Source organism: Mastomys coucha, unplaced genomic scaffold (assembly GCF_008632895.1).
Source record: "Mastomys coucha isolate ucsf_1 unplaced genomic scaffold, UCSF_Mcou_1 pScaffold21, whole genome shotgun sequence".
NCBI lineage: Eukaryota > Metazoa > Chordata > Mammalia > Rodentia > Muridae > Mastomys > Mastomys coucha.
The window spans coordinates 189,561,664-189,580,077 of NW_022196904.1; the positions used below are offsets into that span (position 1 = coordinate 189,561,664).

At 42.9% G+C, this 18,414-nt stretch overlaps 1 protein-coding gene across 1 annotated transcript in view; it reads left to right on the plus strand.

Moving 5' to 3' along the window:
* LOC116101474 (attractin-like protein 1) overlaps positions 1–18,414 on the plus strand; it is a 350,037-nt gene that overhangs the window by 252,365 nt on the left and 79,258 nt on the right. Inside the window, exon 3 of the mRNA XM_031385013.1 lies at positions 5,164–5,278. Within this exon, the coding sequence (XP_031240873.1) occupies positions 5,164–5,278 (115 nt within the window). The remainder of the gene's footprint in view (positions 1–5,163; positions 5,279–18,414) is intronic.

Genomic DNA, 18,414 nt, shown 5'->3' on the forward strand with positions numbered 1-18,414 from the left:
AAAAAAAAAAAATAATAATAATAATAATAATAATAAAGTACAATATATGAGATTCCCAAAGGATTGATTAAAATTTTTTCAAAAGAAATGGGCACATATATATATATATATATAATATTCTTAAACAAAATCCTAACAAGATGAGAGAGGCCTTGGATATTATAAATATATTCTTCATAAAACAGTATATTTGAAACCTAGAGTGACTTTTCAGTATTGAAGCTAGAATTTCAGTTAAGATCCCACATACTCAAATCCCAAACCTGCCCCGACTGCCCGTGTTACCTTGTGATATCAGCTGACCCCTCTGAATTCCATTTTCTACAACTGTATATTGGAACCACTGGTTTCTCCTGTAAGCTTGTTGCAGAGTTATATGTAACAATGTATGTTAAATGCTGAGCAGCACACAGGCATCTAAAACCCTCAGTACATGTTAGTGGGTGTTATCTTCAGTGTTTTATTGTTCCTGAGAGGAAGAAAGGGAGGGAAGGGAGGGAGGAAGGAAGAGAGGGAGGGAGGAACAAGGAAGAAGGAAGGAAGGAAGGAAGGAAGGAAGGAAGGAAGGAAGGAAGGAAGGAAGGAAGGAAGGCAGGGGCGTCACTCAGTGGCAGAAAGTTTACATAGGTTAAAGACCATGGTTTGATCTACAGCTCCAAAGCACGACAAAATAAAAGAAGGAAAGTGGGAAGAAAGAAACAGGAAAGACCAGGTCTCCAAGGGCTTGCTCGGGTGGGATGGGAAACCACTTACCTAACTAAAGAGGATCATCATCTGTAAAGACATACAAAGGAAGTGAGCAGGTGTCTCTGACCAGAGACAGCTTCATGGCTAGGTGACACTTGAGATGGCTTTGAGGGCTGTGGATCATGAAAGTAACCACTGTAGGGACAAAGTTCTAGATCACAGAAAGATGGCAGAGGAGGAAGGCCAATTCAGGAGCTAGTGACAAGAGCTGAGGAGCGATCTCTCGCATCAACAGAGGTAAAGCCGCTCTAAGATGGTTAGGCACCATGCCTGGATGCCCAGGAATGCCAGCCATTTTGTGCTACAGACCCCTTGTGGCAGCCTTCATGCCCATTTTGACCCACAGACATTTTCTGTTGGTTGACAATTCTTTAATGTACTTAAAGATTTCATACATCTAGCTCTGACCACCGTGTTATGGTCTTACTCTTAAAGCTTCACTTCTTACCTATGAGTCACGACCCCAGATGTGAGGTGAATAGCTAATCTAAGAAAATCAGATATTCCATTAAGTCCACAGCTGCCATGTAGGGCTTCCAGAGATGGGCCCCACTGGGATCTGGGTATGTTCTAAACCTGCTGAGATTCATGACACAGCAGCTTCTCAAGACAAGTCCCTGCCTCAAATGACAGTCGCACTTTCAGGACATACTATGTTTTAAGAAATACCTTGAAAGTATTCGTGATTCCCAAAGCTTCTCTGGTATTTTGTTTTTAGTAGCTTAAAGACTGGAAAGAGTTTACCATAAAATTTATGACCCATCATAATGATGACTTGAAACTAAGTTCTATAGTTTGAAAAATCTCCAGTGAAGCAGAGAGTCCTGTGTGCACATTGTGTGTTGTGTGAGGGTTGTATGTTATGTGTTTTGTGAGTGTTGTGTGTTCTGTGCTGTATGTCTTGTGCTTCCTAGACCAGGGCTGCTCATTAAGAAACTGTCAGCCATGTTTTCTCCCACTGGTTCTCTGCAGCACAACAGAAGACTGCCTGCGGTGAGGTAAACCCCCAGCTGCTGAGTCCTGCAGGCAACAGACCTGAGCTTATCTCTTCTCAAGGCAGCGATGGGAAAATGCATGATACATTGCAAGTTTCTGTGAGCATGTTATGTCATTGTGAAGTGATTGTGGTTCATGGTTATATGGTTATCACAAAACAACTGACAAACCTCATGGTAGGCAAAATATTATCATGCGTAGTGTATTGCTATTTTTTTGTAAGTCAAGGGTGATAGAGTATGTCTTTCCAATTTTAAAATCTAAAATCCCATATTTAAAGTGATATTTATCACAAGTTCTTTTGCAATAATTTTTAATTATGTTAACTCCTTCCAGAAGTGTCAAAGAACTGGCTAGTTACTAATATTTTAAACATAATGAATGATTCATGCTTTGTTAATAATATCCTTCTATGAAAGTTCTTGGAGCCAAAAATAGACCAAGTTGCAAGCCAATTTGGTTTAAAAGCAGAATTATAATCTCCTTTTACATAGTTTACCAACACAAAGAGTTTTTTAAATATATATATTTTTCTATATAATCACAGCAGAAGTGAGAGTGAGAGAATTATTGTAAGAATGGCTCTACTGAACTGGCTCTCTGGGAGCCATAATTCCTATCTCGTGGTCCAGTTATTCGGTGCCTTTGTCCTTTTCCATTGCTGAGACTCTGAAGTTTACAGTGTTCATTAGTTAGCCTGCATTCCACCAGAAGCATGCAGCTATGTTTCACTAATTTGTTCCTTCAGTTGATGCTTTCAGTATTTGCAGTCTTTCCTGTGGTAGCCTAGCCTGGTAACTAGGAAGGTAACCTAGCAACAGCACCAAGTGATGGACTCCAAAGCCACGCACCACTTCCCTGAATCCCCCACACCAAACACACGTCATATTCCAACTCCACTGTTCTGGTTTCCATGACCAAGTTATCTAAATGAATTTGAATAAAGTAAATCTGTTGGTTGTTATACTTAGAGCTAGAAAAAGAAAAAACATAGCAAAGATGTCCTTATCTAAGGTGCCCATGCTAAGTTATTTCTTAGCAACAGTGATAGCGATTTTGATATTTCTAATAAATTATTGCCATTTAAACCTGGAATTCATTTGGCAATCTCTTGGTATATTTTAGCAAATTGACCTTTACATATATTTTGCATCTATTAAATTAAAATACATTTCAGTTGCCTAGAAATATGGTTGGAAAATTCATAGTATTTTTTCTGTTAGTCTTGCAATATGACAAGGCTATTCTCTAAATATTTACATCATTGGATAATATCTATGTATTTATGCTAATTCTGACTTAACATTTTCAAAACTTAATCTGTTAAATTAAAGGTAAGCTTTTAAAGTATCAGACCATAGATCATGTAACTTGGTACGAGTCAGACAACATGACCAGTCACATTATTGTGGAACATTTTAATGCCCTTTGCTTCCCACCTTGGCCACTTCCACCCTCATATAGAAAACTTCCAACATGTCTCTGTACGGGGATGGTTTTAAACACAAGATTTATGTTGCTATAAAGGGGAAATCCTTTATAACCACATAAAACCATTGTAACCGGGAACTCAGTCTAAGTTTTACAGAAAAGGGAACATATTTTATCTTTAATGCCTCATTAAGCTTTCTGGAAATGGCAATATTCTAGAATATTCTAGGTGAATGGCTACATATGTCTATATTTCTTCAAAAGTTCAAATATCTTCAGTAGGAAAATCATATGACTAAATCATTTGTTCTGATAATTAAAGGCATTTTTCTGTTATGATTAGTCTCCTATTTAATTTTGCCTTCATACAGAGACACTTTTTTTGATGGCCATCTCCAACTTCTGATTCTTCAAATAATGGAGCACAAACTGCCAGTCTAGGCTAAGGTGATAACCTGTAGTCTCTCAAAAAGTCACTCTGTATATAAGCCCCAAATCTGTATATATTTGTGTGCAAGTAGTAGGAAGGGGTGAGTGTACAGATGTGTACATGTAGTTGTTCATGTGTATGTGTGTGTTTGTGTGCATGTGGAGTGCATATTTGTCTATACATGGGTCTCAGGGTACTGTTGAGAACACAGACTCAGGAGACAGCTCCCCGAGTCGTGTGTGTGTGTGTGTGTGTGTGTGTGTGTGTGTGTGTGTGTGTGCGCGCGCGCGCGCGCATGCGCGCGCGCGCGCACTCCACAGGATACTGTTGAGAACATAGACTCAGGAGGCAGCTCCCTCAGTCCACTTGCAATTCCTCTCGCTTCTTCCCAGCTGTGGAGAGTTTGTACTCACTCCTTCACTTGCTGGGAGATGTGAACAAGTATCTTTTCATCCCAGGTAGAGAATTAACAACAGCCCCCAAAGCAGTTCCACCCACGCCTAGTTTAGTTGACCAATGAGTTTATTGGGGTTACTTACAGGAGTGCAGGCAGTGGAGCTGGCCAGTGCCCTCCCCAGCATCTGTTACTGCCTGTATCCTTGGGGAAGACCTTGTGAAAATTGTCTGTTTCAGGAGCTTCCTGAGACTTCTAAGTCTCCTTTACTTTCTGAGACAATGCTTTCCCACTGGGAGAAAATGTTTTAATTTGGAGGAAGTGGCTACAGAAGAACCCTCTTCAATATTCTCATCTTATAGGGTTCATATAAGACTAAATCAGGCAATATATGCAAAGCTGTGACACGTTTCATCCTAGTAAAACATTACTGCAATACCTGCATTAACAGTTTTTACATATTAATTTTATGTCTGCCCTTTTATTTATGCAAGTGTATGATGGACAGTTATTACATGTGTCTGTCACTTAGGTAATTTTAAAGATATGCCCATGTGAGCACTCACTTAATAATGGAGTTTTCTTTAGACAAATGCACATAATCAAAGAACAGAGATGTGGTCACCAAGTCAGGGAGGGCTAGAGAAGAAGATGCTGGGCAGTGGCCTAGCTTGCTAAGGTGAGTGCATCTGGAGACCTGTTGTACAGCAGGAAGGCTATATTTAATAATACGGTATTGTATAATAAAATTATGCTAAAAGTATAGACTATGGAATGATGGTAATCTGCTTGACTTTAGCAATAATGGCACTGCTTATATTAAATATGCACATAGAAGTAATTTTTAAAATGATGTGTCAGTGGGACATTTGGAATTGTGGTCCCTTACCTATATGGTAAATGGGATATGTGGCTCATCACTATTGAAAGGCAACAAAGGAGGGAGAGTAACCAGGATGTATAGGTCTGTGACATGCCAGCAAGGCTAGCACAGTGAAATGTGCTGCTGCATTCACATGAGGGCTAATCACACACCTGCAGGCTCACGGGACCCCCATCAAGTAGGGATGCAGTTTTGCTCACTGAAGGATAAAGGAAATGCAATCGAAGTAGCCACGGTGCTATGCTGAACCTATGCAAACTCACAGTGGGTTTTCTTTTCCAGGGTGCCCCTAAGCCAATAGCCATCGAACCCTGTGCTGGGAACAGAGCTGCTGTCCTGACTGTGTTTCTCTGTCTACCTAGAGGATCATCAGGTGCCCCACCCCCTGGGCAGTCAGGTATGATGCATGATCCAGCAGTGGTAAGCAAACGTTTGAATGAGGAGAAGAAAGAGTTATACTAAAAACTCTGTCAGGACCCTTACGGAATCTAACTCAGAACATGGCGATGAAATCTTATTAGCATATAAACTGTCACACATATGTACATTCTATACCTTGGCATTTACCAGTGTTTCCCTTATAAACACTTACTGAATGTACGTGTGTTTGTATAGTCTGTTGTAACTTATCTGCTTGTTGGAAGGACACTCACCATCATGGAAAGATCTCCTTGATGCTTGCAGCCCGCTTCTGTTTTCCCTGTACATGTGGCTTATGGGAATTAAGGCTATGATGAGAAATTTGCGTCATCTATGTGGAACCCGTCCGGGGGAGCAGTGTGTTTAGGAGACTGGGTGGCATCAGGAAACAGTGGCTGGATATATTCTCCCTCTCACCTCCAGACAAGTGGAGGTGATAGGCTAGGCATTCTCTTTCCTAAGGGTTAACAGAGTGATTCCTGTTCTGAGTCCCCTGTTCCTACCTGAAAAGCATTTTTTGATTTGTGAGACGATTGTAAGTATGGTCTTGTGGTTTTCTCATCGATGGGATGGTGTGAATGTAATCAGGAGCCAGATCGCACCGCACATTAGTGTCTCTGTATACATGTTATAATCCATCTACTCAAAATTATCTTTGTAGTACTCTTAATGTTTTTTTTCTGGTCAACTCTTAATAGAAGAGGTGTTTTTAAGAGCAAGGGCTATTCCATTCTGGGCCTTTCTCCTCAGTTCCTTTCATACACAAAACAAAGTGCACTGGCACCTTCTCCTTCACTGTGATGGATAGCGAACCTGCCTCCTATTTATGTTATCTTCCCTCACTTCCGACTGAACTTTGACCTTGCCATGATTTGTATCACCCCTCCCCCAAAATGGGAACTATGCAACCTTGCATCCTTTAAGCTCTAAATACCCATGCTGCAAAACCACCCCCATGGGGTCAGCCTCTGACTCCTCATTGACAGCCCCTGCAGCCGCCTTGCTGCAAGAATTTCTACCAAAGTCCAGCAGTAAATGTTTATCCAAAGAAGAAATCCACCCACACCTTCCTAAACACTGGGTGGGTGTCTTTGTTCTTTTAGCACTGCCCAGGTGAACAGCATGCAGAGTGGAGAAGTTGGGCACTGGTCAGATGAGATGGATAATTATAGGAACTGTGCCCAGCTAATGGAAACATTGTTTTAAAGCTGGGATGATTTCCAAAACAAACATTCGGCTAATGAAAACAAGCCAACATTCCCCTTGATCCTTGACCAAGGGACTCACTAATGGAGAAAGTAGAACAACTTCAGTATTCTGACCCTTTGACCTTTAACTCTCTGGTTTAAGCCTAGCAGCTGTGTGAACCCGCTACAGCTGTGCTCTCACGGAGGCGTGTTACACTTCCACTGTCACGGCTCCTCCTGATAATGCTGCCTCACTATGTCACTTACACAGTGCTCTCAGACTTTCACATTCAGTCTTCATGACAAGGCTGTGAAATGGGTAACACAGAGCTCTGAGTGAGAGGAATCAGATGTAGAGAGCGCTGTGCATGGAAGAACTGGAGTGGGGGAGGCCAGGGTGCAGAGCAAAGAGAAAACAATTCATTACTGCCAGCATTCCACCTGTGGCAGAGAGCGTAGTTCTCTATAATCAACAGCCCGCAGCTTCATAATTGAAAGCATTTGAATTGATGATGATGATGTCTACAGGCCTGCCCCAGGTAGATCGATAAAACACTGGAGTGGTCTGCATACTTTCTCCACATCTTGGGAAGTGAATGATGTGATGTGTGTCTCCATGTGTAATCCTTGTTGTGTATCCATGTTGTGTCTCCATGCATTATTCAAAACAATCTTGTTGCTTATTTCTTTTTTTAAACCTAGTAGGTTTGCCCAGGTATTTTTACAGGAGCAGGAATATTCTTTGAGTCTATCCTTACCTATTGATAGCCTCTGCTTTGAAATCTATGATATGCTAATGGTGATGGTTGATTGACAGGTGTGAAGCAAGCAAAGAAAAAAAAGCGTCAGAAAGACTCAGGGTGCTGGGAATGCCGATGTTCATTATAAAATTCAACTTTGCTACATCGTGGATTATTTTTAATAGTAAAGTATTTGGAGATAATGAAATAACAATCTCGTGACTGTCTAAAGTTCAGTGTCTGCAGGTTCCTTCCAGACCCAGTGGCCCTTACTGGTCCTCTTCTCACATTCAGCACATCCATGTTGAGGGTGGACCTTTCTCCCACATCCATTCTAAAAACACACACTCATGGGCACACACACGCATACACACACACACACACACACACACATACAGAGAGAGAGAGAGAGAGAGAGAGGGAGGGAGGGAGAGAGAGAGAGAGAGAGAGAGTACTTTCAGGCTTCTAAATCTTCTTTGATCCAGTCTGGATGACAGTTAAGGTCACCACTCCGTTGTTTCTTCCTCAAACTGCATTTTAGCACCTAACAGTGAGCGTCCGGAAACCCCAGTGGCCTTCTCCTGCAGGAGCAGCTAGGGGTCTTAGGCGAATCAAAACGTTTTGCTCTCTACTGACAACTGCTTCTGTAATGTTTAATGAGTAGAGGTGGCCTTTCTTGTATCTGTCTTGAAAATGTGAACTGCCTTTGGCCTTCATCTAACCCCAGGTCAAAAGAAAACTTCACACACACTTAGCTCTAGGTTCCTCAGGCAGTACTCTCTTTCTCAGTATTATTTGTTCAGTTCTATTGGGGTTTTGATTGGTTGGTTGGTTGGTTGGGTTTGTTTGTTTGCTTGTTTGTTTCATACTAAGTAATGGATTTCATTGTGACATTCCTATGCAGTAGAATGTCATTGAACTTTCTTCTTATTTGTCCTCTTCTTAATCCTGTCTCTACTCTACTCCTCTTGGCTCCCTTTCTCCCCACAAACCGTTCCCCCACTTTCTCTTCATATATATTCCATTCTCTTCATATACATTCCATTTCTCGACACTCCCTCTTTAGACTTTCTCCTAATCTCCTCATCTTTTTTAGGGTATGAGTGAGTATGTATGTCCCTACATGTGTCTATGTATGTTTGTGTGTGTCTGTGTCTCACTGTATGTGATGCTTGTGTATGTGAATGTGTGTGTATGTTTATGTGTGTGAGACAAAACGTTTGTATGGTGTTTCTATGTGTCTGTATGTGCGTTTACATGGTGTTTATATGTGTTTGTGTGAATATCTGTGTATGTGTTGTGTGAACATGTGAGTATGTGTATATATGTATATATGAGTGTGTGTGTGTGTGTGTTTTGTGATTCTATATATAATATATTGAAGTGCTCATGTGCAATTCTCCCCCTAGGTGGCTCAGAAATAAGGCACAATATATCAATTTTTTTTGTTTTTAAAGTTTGTTTTTAATGCCTATAGAGTTGAAGTAGATGCCTTACATACCCAGCAAATGTGCTGCATCTTGTGTGTTTGCTGTGAGCAGCCCCTGCCAACCACACTGGGCTCCGAGTTCACTGTGAGGTCTGTACTGTTAGCGTGGTTCACCATGCTATTTCTCTTCCTGCCTCAGAACTCACGTTCCCGTCAAGCAGCGCTGCTATATGACACTAAACCAGGCTTGTCTCTGATCACCCGGACAGCACTGTCCCCAAGCATTTTAGAGTCCCACTAGGATGAAATGTGAACAAAGTAAGTAGAGCTTTTGAGAAGCACAAATTGAGAAGGATAATGATCACCACCTCTCTGATGAAAGAGTATGGATTCCACAGTTTATGGATTCTTCCTAATGAGATTCATATAAATGCTCCTCACTGGATAAAAAAATCCTAGGGCCCCAAATGTCCACTGCTAAAAAGAAGCAGTCTGTGTCAACTAAAGCCAAAATTGGACTATGGTGCTGTCCATATAATATTCATTTTTAAGTATTGTGTGATTATTCTGTGTGTGTGGAGGTGGGGCCTGCAGCACAGTGCATGTGTAAAGGACAGCTGCCGTGAAGTCTCCTCTTTCCCACTCCCTTTACGAGGGTCCCAGGAGTGGGACGCCAGTCTTCAGACTTGTACAGCTCCTTTGCCTTCTAGGCCATCTCCACAGCCTAGGTTGTAATTTCTGACCTTAACAAGGGACATGCTGCTGGGACATCTAAGACCACAATGTCTTACTTCAGGTTTAGAATTTTGAGCAAGAGTATCTATTTCTTAGAATAATCTACAAGTATTGCATAAAGCTTAAAATAATATTCTAGCCACAGTATCACTCACACTTACTGTTGAGTGAAAACGATGAAAAGACCTTTGAAGTTTCAAAGGGAAAAGGAAATAATTCTTAGTGAGCCATTGTGTTAGGATACACACACACACACACACATACACACACAAGTATAAACACATAGATGCATGGACACACACACATACACACACAAGTATAAACACATAGTTACATGGACACATACACAGACACACACTGTACAGATATACACATGGGCATGTACACACATACACACACATGTATAAACACATAGACGCATGGACACACACAAACACACACTGTACAGATATACACATGAGCATGTATACACACACACACACACACATACACACATGTATGTACAAACCTACTTATTGCTTCCAGTCCCTTTGTGAAGCTGCTGTGACTTCCACTGTACCTGAATCTCAGCAGAGATTAAACAATTTGCTCAGAGTCAATTCAGCTAACAAATACTGAAGCAGAATTCAAACCCTAGTGTTTAGGTCCCTCTTCCTGTATACCACTGTGATCTCAATACAGACGTGGGGTGCTTTAGATATGGCCATTAGTTCTGGAAGGAAAAAAATAAAACAAATCTAGTCAAGAAAGACATGGAGGGTCTGTGCTGATCAGCAGGCTTAAGAGAACAAGAGGAGTTCATTGATCTTTCTTGGTGATGTAACTGCAGAAATTTGATAAAATGCAAGTCTCTGTGTGTGATGCCATGTCTGCTAAGAATTCTCTGTGTGATAGCAACAGGCACGTGTGTGATAGCAACAGGCACATGTATGATAGCAACAGGCACATGTGGGATAGCAACAGGCACGTGTGTGATAGCAACATGCACATGTATGATAGCAACAGGCATGTGTGGGATAGCAGCAGGTGTATCCAGTTGCTCTGCACCCATGATTATGATCAAGTGTGGATTTCTATGATGGTCCTCATCTGCTACAAAAGAAGGAAGCCTTTTGACAAGGGTTGAGGGCGCCTCTTGTCTGTTCCATGAGGACAATTGTTCAGAATGCAGGTAGAACTCACACTGCTTCAGGAAGTGGCAGTGGTAAGCTCTCTGTGTTGCCTGGCCTTACCAGCCTCAGCTAGCTAGCTGGGATTACAGTGCCGGGTGAGAATCTCTCCTGTTGACTGGGTTGTAAGTCCACTTAACAGCTGTTAGTTACCCTCAAGATAAAAGCGCATCTGTTGCTTTTCTCCCTGACATAGCCTCTCAGCACTAGGAGAGCCAGTCCTCAAGAAGCAGGCTCCCGGGTCAGATCCAGCACAGTCCCTTCAAGTCCTGTATCCAAAGTTCAAGGCGTCTTCAGCAATGGAGACTTACTTTCAACCTCTGGGGTATAACCAAGGGCAACGGTCTGTATTGTCTTGAGGGTCTCTTGAGCTTCTCAAAGAACTCAGACTTCTCATGCCTGGTCCTGTGGGCTTGTTGTTGTTGTTTGTCTGTTGTTAATTGTTGTTGTTGTTGTTTTTATGTAGTCTATCATTCTTGAAGAAGTATTATGATCCTAAGTGGCATAATTTCATGTAAATTCATGCATGTGTAATATTTAATTTTGTGAAAACATATAATAATAAACCCTTTTTCAAACATCCTCAGTATTTATTCCCCTGACCTCTGTGCTTCTCCCAGTTAAAGCTCTCCTCCCCACTTCTCCATTTCCCCTTCACAGCACCTGTGTCCTGCCCTTTTCTAGGGCTCTGCCCGCCCCATGGACCCCTTTTCCTTTCGTAGTCCCTGTTGATCCTGCAGATCATATGCTACATGGGAAATTTGGGAGCCACAAGGGGAGGAGCCTGTCTTCCTGGGTCACCTCACTCAGTGTGATGGTTTCTAGCTCCATCCATTTATCTATAAATCTCCTGGCTTCAGTTTTCTTCTCAGCTGAATGGTATCCCACTGTGTGTGTAACACATTTCCATTACCCATCCATCAGTGGAAGGACATTCAGGCTGTTGGCACTTCCTGGATATTGTGAGTAGCTCCCCCATGAGCAGGCCCGTGCGAGTGTCTCTGGGGTAGGGTGCCAGTTGATACAGCTGAGTCATACAGTAGATCTAGCTTTAGCTCATTGAAAGTTCCCCAGAGTTGGTACCAGTTTGCAACCCCACAGCAGTGGGGGGGGGGGGGGGGCGCTGCCCATTCCCCACACCCCCTCCAGCATTTCCTCTCAGTCTAGCATGTCAGGGAAATGGAAATAATTCTTGGTGTCCCATTTTATAAGTGAATAAAAGATGAATGTCCCCCACGATCTTAGAGATGTATTCCAGAAATTCTGGTTCTCAGTGACACACTCTGTGCTCTCAGACAATTCTTAAACAAGGTTCCCCTTTTCTAGTGTCTCTGAAATCTTCATCCTAAGCAGACCGTTTCTTCAGAAGTCTGCCTCTCTATCTTCACACTCATAGAAACACTTCTACTGACCAGTCCTCGAACTCTCTAAGAAGGGGCAGAAGCAAGAAATAGGACTACTATATTATGTTCAATATGAACAGCCAACTTGTAGCCTCAAATCCAGTATTGCACACAGCCAACATGTTAATCTGCACAAGGGAAGAAAAAGTGTGGATTGGTAAATGACAGAATTAGGGTGAGAACCCAGGAAGATAATTAAATAAGAACAAATGTCTAAAATTGTTGTTGTCTCTAAGAATGTTTGATATGCAAATGACCCCAAGCGCACAGAAGGAAAAGGTTCTATTCTGTCCAGAGCTCTCAGGCAAGTGAGAATCCACTTGCTCTTTGTATTCACTCAGATGTATTTAAAAAGCACCTGCTGTGTGCTAGAGTTTCCACATTTGGAGAGACTGAAACCTTTGTAGATATAAACATGACAAATAATCATGCAAATAAAACCATCATTTGAAAACCATGTTAAGTGCAGTGAACAGAAGGTGTGGAGGTGAATTTGAAGAGATGTCTGGGTGCTCAGTACTATAGTGTTTTCTTTCTTTTTTTTTCCTTCTTTTATTAGATGTTTTCTTTATTTACAATATCTCCTTTCCCAGGTTCCCCTCCAAAAAGAAAAGAAAACAAAACAAAAACAAAAACTAAAACAAACCCCTGTTCCCTCCCCACTCCCCCTGCTCATCACCCCACCCCCTCCTGCTTACTGGCCCTGGCATTCTCCTATACTTGGGGCATACAACCATCACAAGGCCAAGGGCTTCTCCTCCCACTGATGACTGACTTGGACATCCTCCACTATACATATGCTGCTGGAGCCATTAGTCCCACCATGTGTACTCTTTGGTTGGTGTTTTAGTCCCTGGGAGCTCTGAGGTACTAGTTAGTTCATATTGTTGTTCGTCCTAAGGGGCTGCAAATCCTTCAGCTCCTTGGGTCCCTTCTTTAGCTCCTTCATTGGGGACCCTGTACTCAGTCCAATGGATGGCTGTGAACCTGTACTTCTGTATTAGTCGGGTACTGTCAGAGCCTCTCAGGAGACAGCTATATCAGGCTTCTGTCATCCAGCACTTGCTGGCATCCACAATAGGGTCTGGATTTGATGAATGAATATGGGAAGGATTCCCAGGTGGAGCAACCTCTGAATTGTCCTTCCTTTAGTCTCTGCTCTATAGTTAGTCTCTACAACTCCTTCCATGGGTATTTTGTTCCCCCTTTTAAGAAGGAATGAAGTATAGTAGTCGCATAGTCTCACAGGCCACCCCAGCTCCAATAGTATTGGACTGTTGGCTATTCCTCCCCTCCCTGCTGAACTTCCGGAAGCATTTGCTTCCCCTGGTGTTCTGCACCCTGACCTATGTCAGGTTCCAACTTAGAATGCGTGGAGAGGCCATGGCTCCAAAGCTCTTCTGCCTGCCTTTCAGACTCTGAGTCCTTTACAGACAAGGTTTTCTGTTCCCCTGAGTCCAGCCTTAGCGAGTCTCTGGGGTCCTTTCCATCTAGTTAGGAAAGTTGTGTGCTGTTTCCCAGTACTGCAACCATCAATCCTTACCTGCTGAAGATCGATCTCTCCCTGGCTTTCCTGCTGCTCAGATGTAAAGTCAAAGTCACCTTGCTTTCCCCTTCTGTCTGCCCATTCCTCAGACCTCCTCTGTGCTCCATGCTCCATGCTTCTTGGATCCCTTTAGAGTGATCTCTCTCTCTTCCTCTCCCTCTCCCTCTTTCCTTGCCCTCCCTCTCTCGGTCCCTCCCTCTGCTCTCTCTTGGATACTGTAATCCCTGAGACCTGACATCACCCATGGCAGACAGAGTAGGCTTCACTATTCTACTCTTGGTCCTGCCATGCTTTTTTCCAAGCCTGGATTTCTGAGGAATGAAAGGACCACTCTACTCATCACACCTCACAGGCCAACAAACCGTTCGCAGGCTGTTGAAACTTCTGGAGATAGACTTCAGGCCAGGAGGCCTCCCAGGCTTTACTTAGCCCCTTTCCTAGCACCCACAGCCCTCAGTTGCACCCATGCGCACAGCAGCCTGAGTGAGAGGGCCTCATGCAATCTCTTCAGCCTTTTAGACCTGTTGGTGTTATAATTCTATCCATGCTTGCTTGCTTGCTTGCTTGCTTGGTTTTTCCTTCTTTTATTTTTTTGAGGCCATGCCAATATGTGTATCCTGAGCTGGTCTCAAACTGGCCATCCCTCAGCATCCATCTTCCACGTGCTACAATTACCCTGCAAAGCCACCACACCTGGCCCTGTACCTACTCCATCCCTGCAATTATGAATATGAGCATAAATTTTATCATCCTAAACATTGTCCCCCAGACCGCAATGCCCTTTCCCTCTTCAGCTGCCTGTTTTCAAGATTCAGTTCAAATTTCGCTTCTGCTCCATGAAGCCTTTGTAGTCCCAACATGAATGAACACAGTCAGTGAGACTCTTTCCTCTTCCACTCTGACTGGCAGTCATAATTACCATAATGGACGTCCCTTTACCTGGTTCCCAGGCGGAAACTGCCAGCAGGTTTCTGGCCTTACTATTTGCTTGATAAATATTTTATTGATGAGTAAAATCGATTAGTCATAACATATAGAACTTCTCATCAAGAGAAATCTGTTATACAAATGTAAGCCCATCACCTTAGCAGGTTAGGTTTTGTGCTTCACTGACCCCTGAAGCATTGAGGCTGCATATCCTGAGGAGGAAAATTAAGCTGAGAACTGCACTTTTGATGGAATATATCTGTTAAAAATTAGTTGCTTAGATTTAAGATTCAATAAAATCAGAATATTAGTGAAGGTTGACACGAAACACTGAGGCAAGTTCTGTGTCGCCCACACTCCACACATGAAGCCTGTCATAAAATGTCCTATTTTACGATTTTCATTTTGCTTTCTTCCTCTGGTGATATTTTTAAACAGAGACATTTAAATTTAAGATCGCACAACTGTGTTTAATACTTTATGTGTAAAAATATATACTTGGATTGCGTGGAGTAAAGGTTCACATGTTAGTTTTTCTCAGAAGAGCCGTACCTCACCAGTGAACGTTACAAACTGGAGCATTTGTGCTCACCATTGTAATCATCATACAGCTTATTCAGAAGGTACTCAGTGCTCTAAATATTTTTAAATTATTATTACCATAGAAGTTATATAGAATACACTTTTATCACCCAGGAGGACAGTGAACTCATGAGGTTTGGACACTTGCCTACAGCCACATGGTAAATACATGCAGAGCCAGAATTTAAAGTCAGAAAAACTTCACCTACAATGATGTTCTTCTGAATCTCATTTGGGGTTAGCTGGGGCTTTTCACAAATAGAGGGACTGCTTCTGAGTGCAGCACGAGCTTCTCTGTGGCCAGTGTCACTCGGCAGTGGGGTGGCCCTACTCCTACTCCTAGTGAGGTTTTAAATTTTATCTTTGTGTCATATTTAATGGAGAGGAATTGATTCATGTGTTAAAGAAGCAAAGAAAAATACTAATAAGAAATCTAGTGGACATGAAACATGTTTCCGAGTTGGGATAACCCTAAAATTTGACTGGGATGTTCTCAAGATGAGCAGTTAGAGACGTTTCTCTTAAAGTGGCAGAGCACCTCACACTGATGCAAGGCCTGTAGCCAACACACTTCCCTTTCCCTGTCCGTCCTCCCTCCCACCACCCCATTTTGGTAGTTCTATAGTTGATTGATAAACAATTGCTTTGGTTAAGGAGAAAGTGGGGGTGGCAGGAAAACTCAATAAATAATCACAAAACCAGGACTGACTGGGATCAAGATCGGCTCACAAAGCCGCTTCTGAAGTAAAATCAGGACATTACGATGCAAGTGTCCTGACTGTAGATTAAATAAAGAGTCAGTCTGCTTCCCTTTGGACTCCTTATAAAAATGACTCGGTAACTTATGGAAAACTGCAGTTCGCGGATTTGAAAGAATCTAAGTGAAGCTTGCCGATTAGCAGTCAGAGGGGCTCCTGCAATACACAAACCCGATTAAGCAGCAAGTGCATAGCTCTCAGCTGTGGAGCTGGTAGGTCAAGATGCAGGTGTGGGGGAACTTGGGGGCCCTGTCCTGGCTTTCAGCTGTCACCTCACAAATGGAGACAGCAAGTGAGGCTCTACCCTCAAAGCCTTCTCTAACCCTCTTTCCCTGGCCACTACTTAGAAATTAGGCCCTCTGCATACAAACTGGGCATGGGTTGGAGAAAGGATACCAGCACTTGGTCCTTCTGCATGAAACAAGGGTGGATGGGTGAGCTGAGGGCAGAGGACTGTCTGGGATTGAGAAATAGCCTTATTGCTTACCTGTTTCTACCTCACAGTTTGCAAGAGAGGAACTCACAGAGCCTACTAACAGGAGGAGACATGATGTAGCTGAACTGGGGCTATGGAAAAGGTCTCTGTATCCCTCATGTGGAGAGGATTTGGCACTTCCTAGTGTGTATTTTACCATGGTAAAGGTCTGTCTAGCCCCAGAAAGAATGATAACCTTCCGCTTAGCAATTCTGAACTATATACAACACTAGCCACATAGAGCCCAGGAGTGTCAGGCAAAGGTGATAAAATGTGGGTCAGATCCAGGGACATCCATACATAAACATTTTTCTAGGGACCACCTCAGTGTAGTTGTTCCCCCAGGAGTGAAATACTCAAATTTTGATCAAAATTTCTAATTATCTTTTAGTGGAGTTAATTTTGGTGCGCGCGCGCGTGTGTGTGTGTGTGTGTGTGTGTGTGTGTGTGTGTGTGTGTACTATAGAAATGTAATCCAGTCTCAGATCCTTCTGTGTACTCTCCAGAAGGGTGGTCCTGTCTACCAGAGCTGTTATTAGCATGAGTGTGAGTTCCTGCTAATGACAGTCCTGAGGGAGGTTGAGGAGCAGCAGTAGAAATGTAATTCCACAAAAGGTAACCCTTGGCTATAATTATGTTAACTCCTTAAAGCCACAATGGTCTTTCTCAAAGGGCTTTTAAGGAAAAAGTTAATGACCCTCTGAGAAGTGAGTAATTTATCTCCATCTATCTGCCTTATAATTTGCAAATGAGCATAGGCCATGCAAATTAAGCAGACGTCCTTAATTGACGGGCAGCTCGTCCTGAGCTGTCATGCACCAAGAGCACCAGTAAAACCTGAGAGAGACTGTTTATTCTTCCTTAAGACTTAGCCCGGTCCAGAAGATTCCGGGGGCGGTGGGGAGTCGGGGGTCTGAAGGGTCCTCCTTAATCCCTCGGATTGTCTCTTAGAAACTCTGGAGCATAAGTGGATTTTTGTCCCCTGAACCTGCTGTCTGATATAATTTGAATTGAACCTTGAGGCCCCTAAAAGTCTAGATGCGGTGACCATCACTTGGTTCCATTTATCCAACAAGCCAGGCAAGGATCATCAAATCAATAACATGACTCTGCCATCTGCCTTCGCCTTGCTCCCCATCCTAATGAAAAATGACTCCTTAAGTGTTCGGAGAGGTGATTAGCCCTGAAGGCGGAGCTGTAATGGAGACTTAGTTACATTTGTATTCAAAACTTTACTGGTAAAATGGAAAGGAAACTGTGTGTCCATATTAATAGATACATAAAATGTATGAATGGGGTAATTTTGTATTACTCTATTTATGCATAATATTATATAACTGCCTAAATACAGAGCTGGGAAGGGCAAGGAAATGACATCTGGTTCCACCAAGCTCCTGCCATCACAGCTGCTGACCCTGTCCGGAATCATCTTGGACAGACAGTTTCTAAAGACGTCCCCTAAAAGGCATGCTGCTCGCTCCCAAGACAAAGTCATTCTGTTACTGCACAGTACCTACTGCAATTTGATCTCATTTTCCTTTGTTCCCTATCTTCTTGCCCTTGTCTCTTCAGAAATAGAGAGCAGCTGGTTGCACTCTCTAGCTAACCTGAAGCATACCACAGAGCAACTTCTGAGTCACCTCCAGCCTCAGCTTGCCCATTTCTGAGTCTGGCCCTTTACCTTTGCTCAGACCCCCGGCTTCCTTCTGACTTGTTCTGGCCCTCAGAGCTCTTTGAGCTTTTGGCTCAAGACTCAGGGACCCTGTTGGGACTCTAGATGGGGTTCCCTCCCTTTGCTGGTGAGATGAGGAAACCAAACTTCCTGAAGTGATTTCCTCAGAGACAAAAGGTCCTCTTGGCTTTGCCCATGCGTTATTCTTCTTAGTTTCCAGCCCTTCTTTTAGAGCCAAGTGCCCTGCCGATGGCTGTCTTCTGACGGAGAGTTCAGGATTCTCCTCTGTCATCCCTGGCCTATCTGACATTTTCTACTTTGTGCTGTTCTTCTTGTACCAGAAGAGGGAGTGGTTTGTTTCTGTTAGTCCCTCTGATGTGTAAGCACATACTGCCATTAATGCTGTTCTTGATGGAATGTGGCAATATAGTTATTTTAGAGAGAGGTTATGTGCCTCCTGGTGCAGGTTTCCAAAGAAGCGTTTAAACAC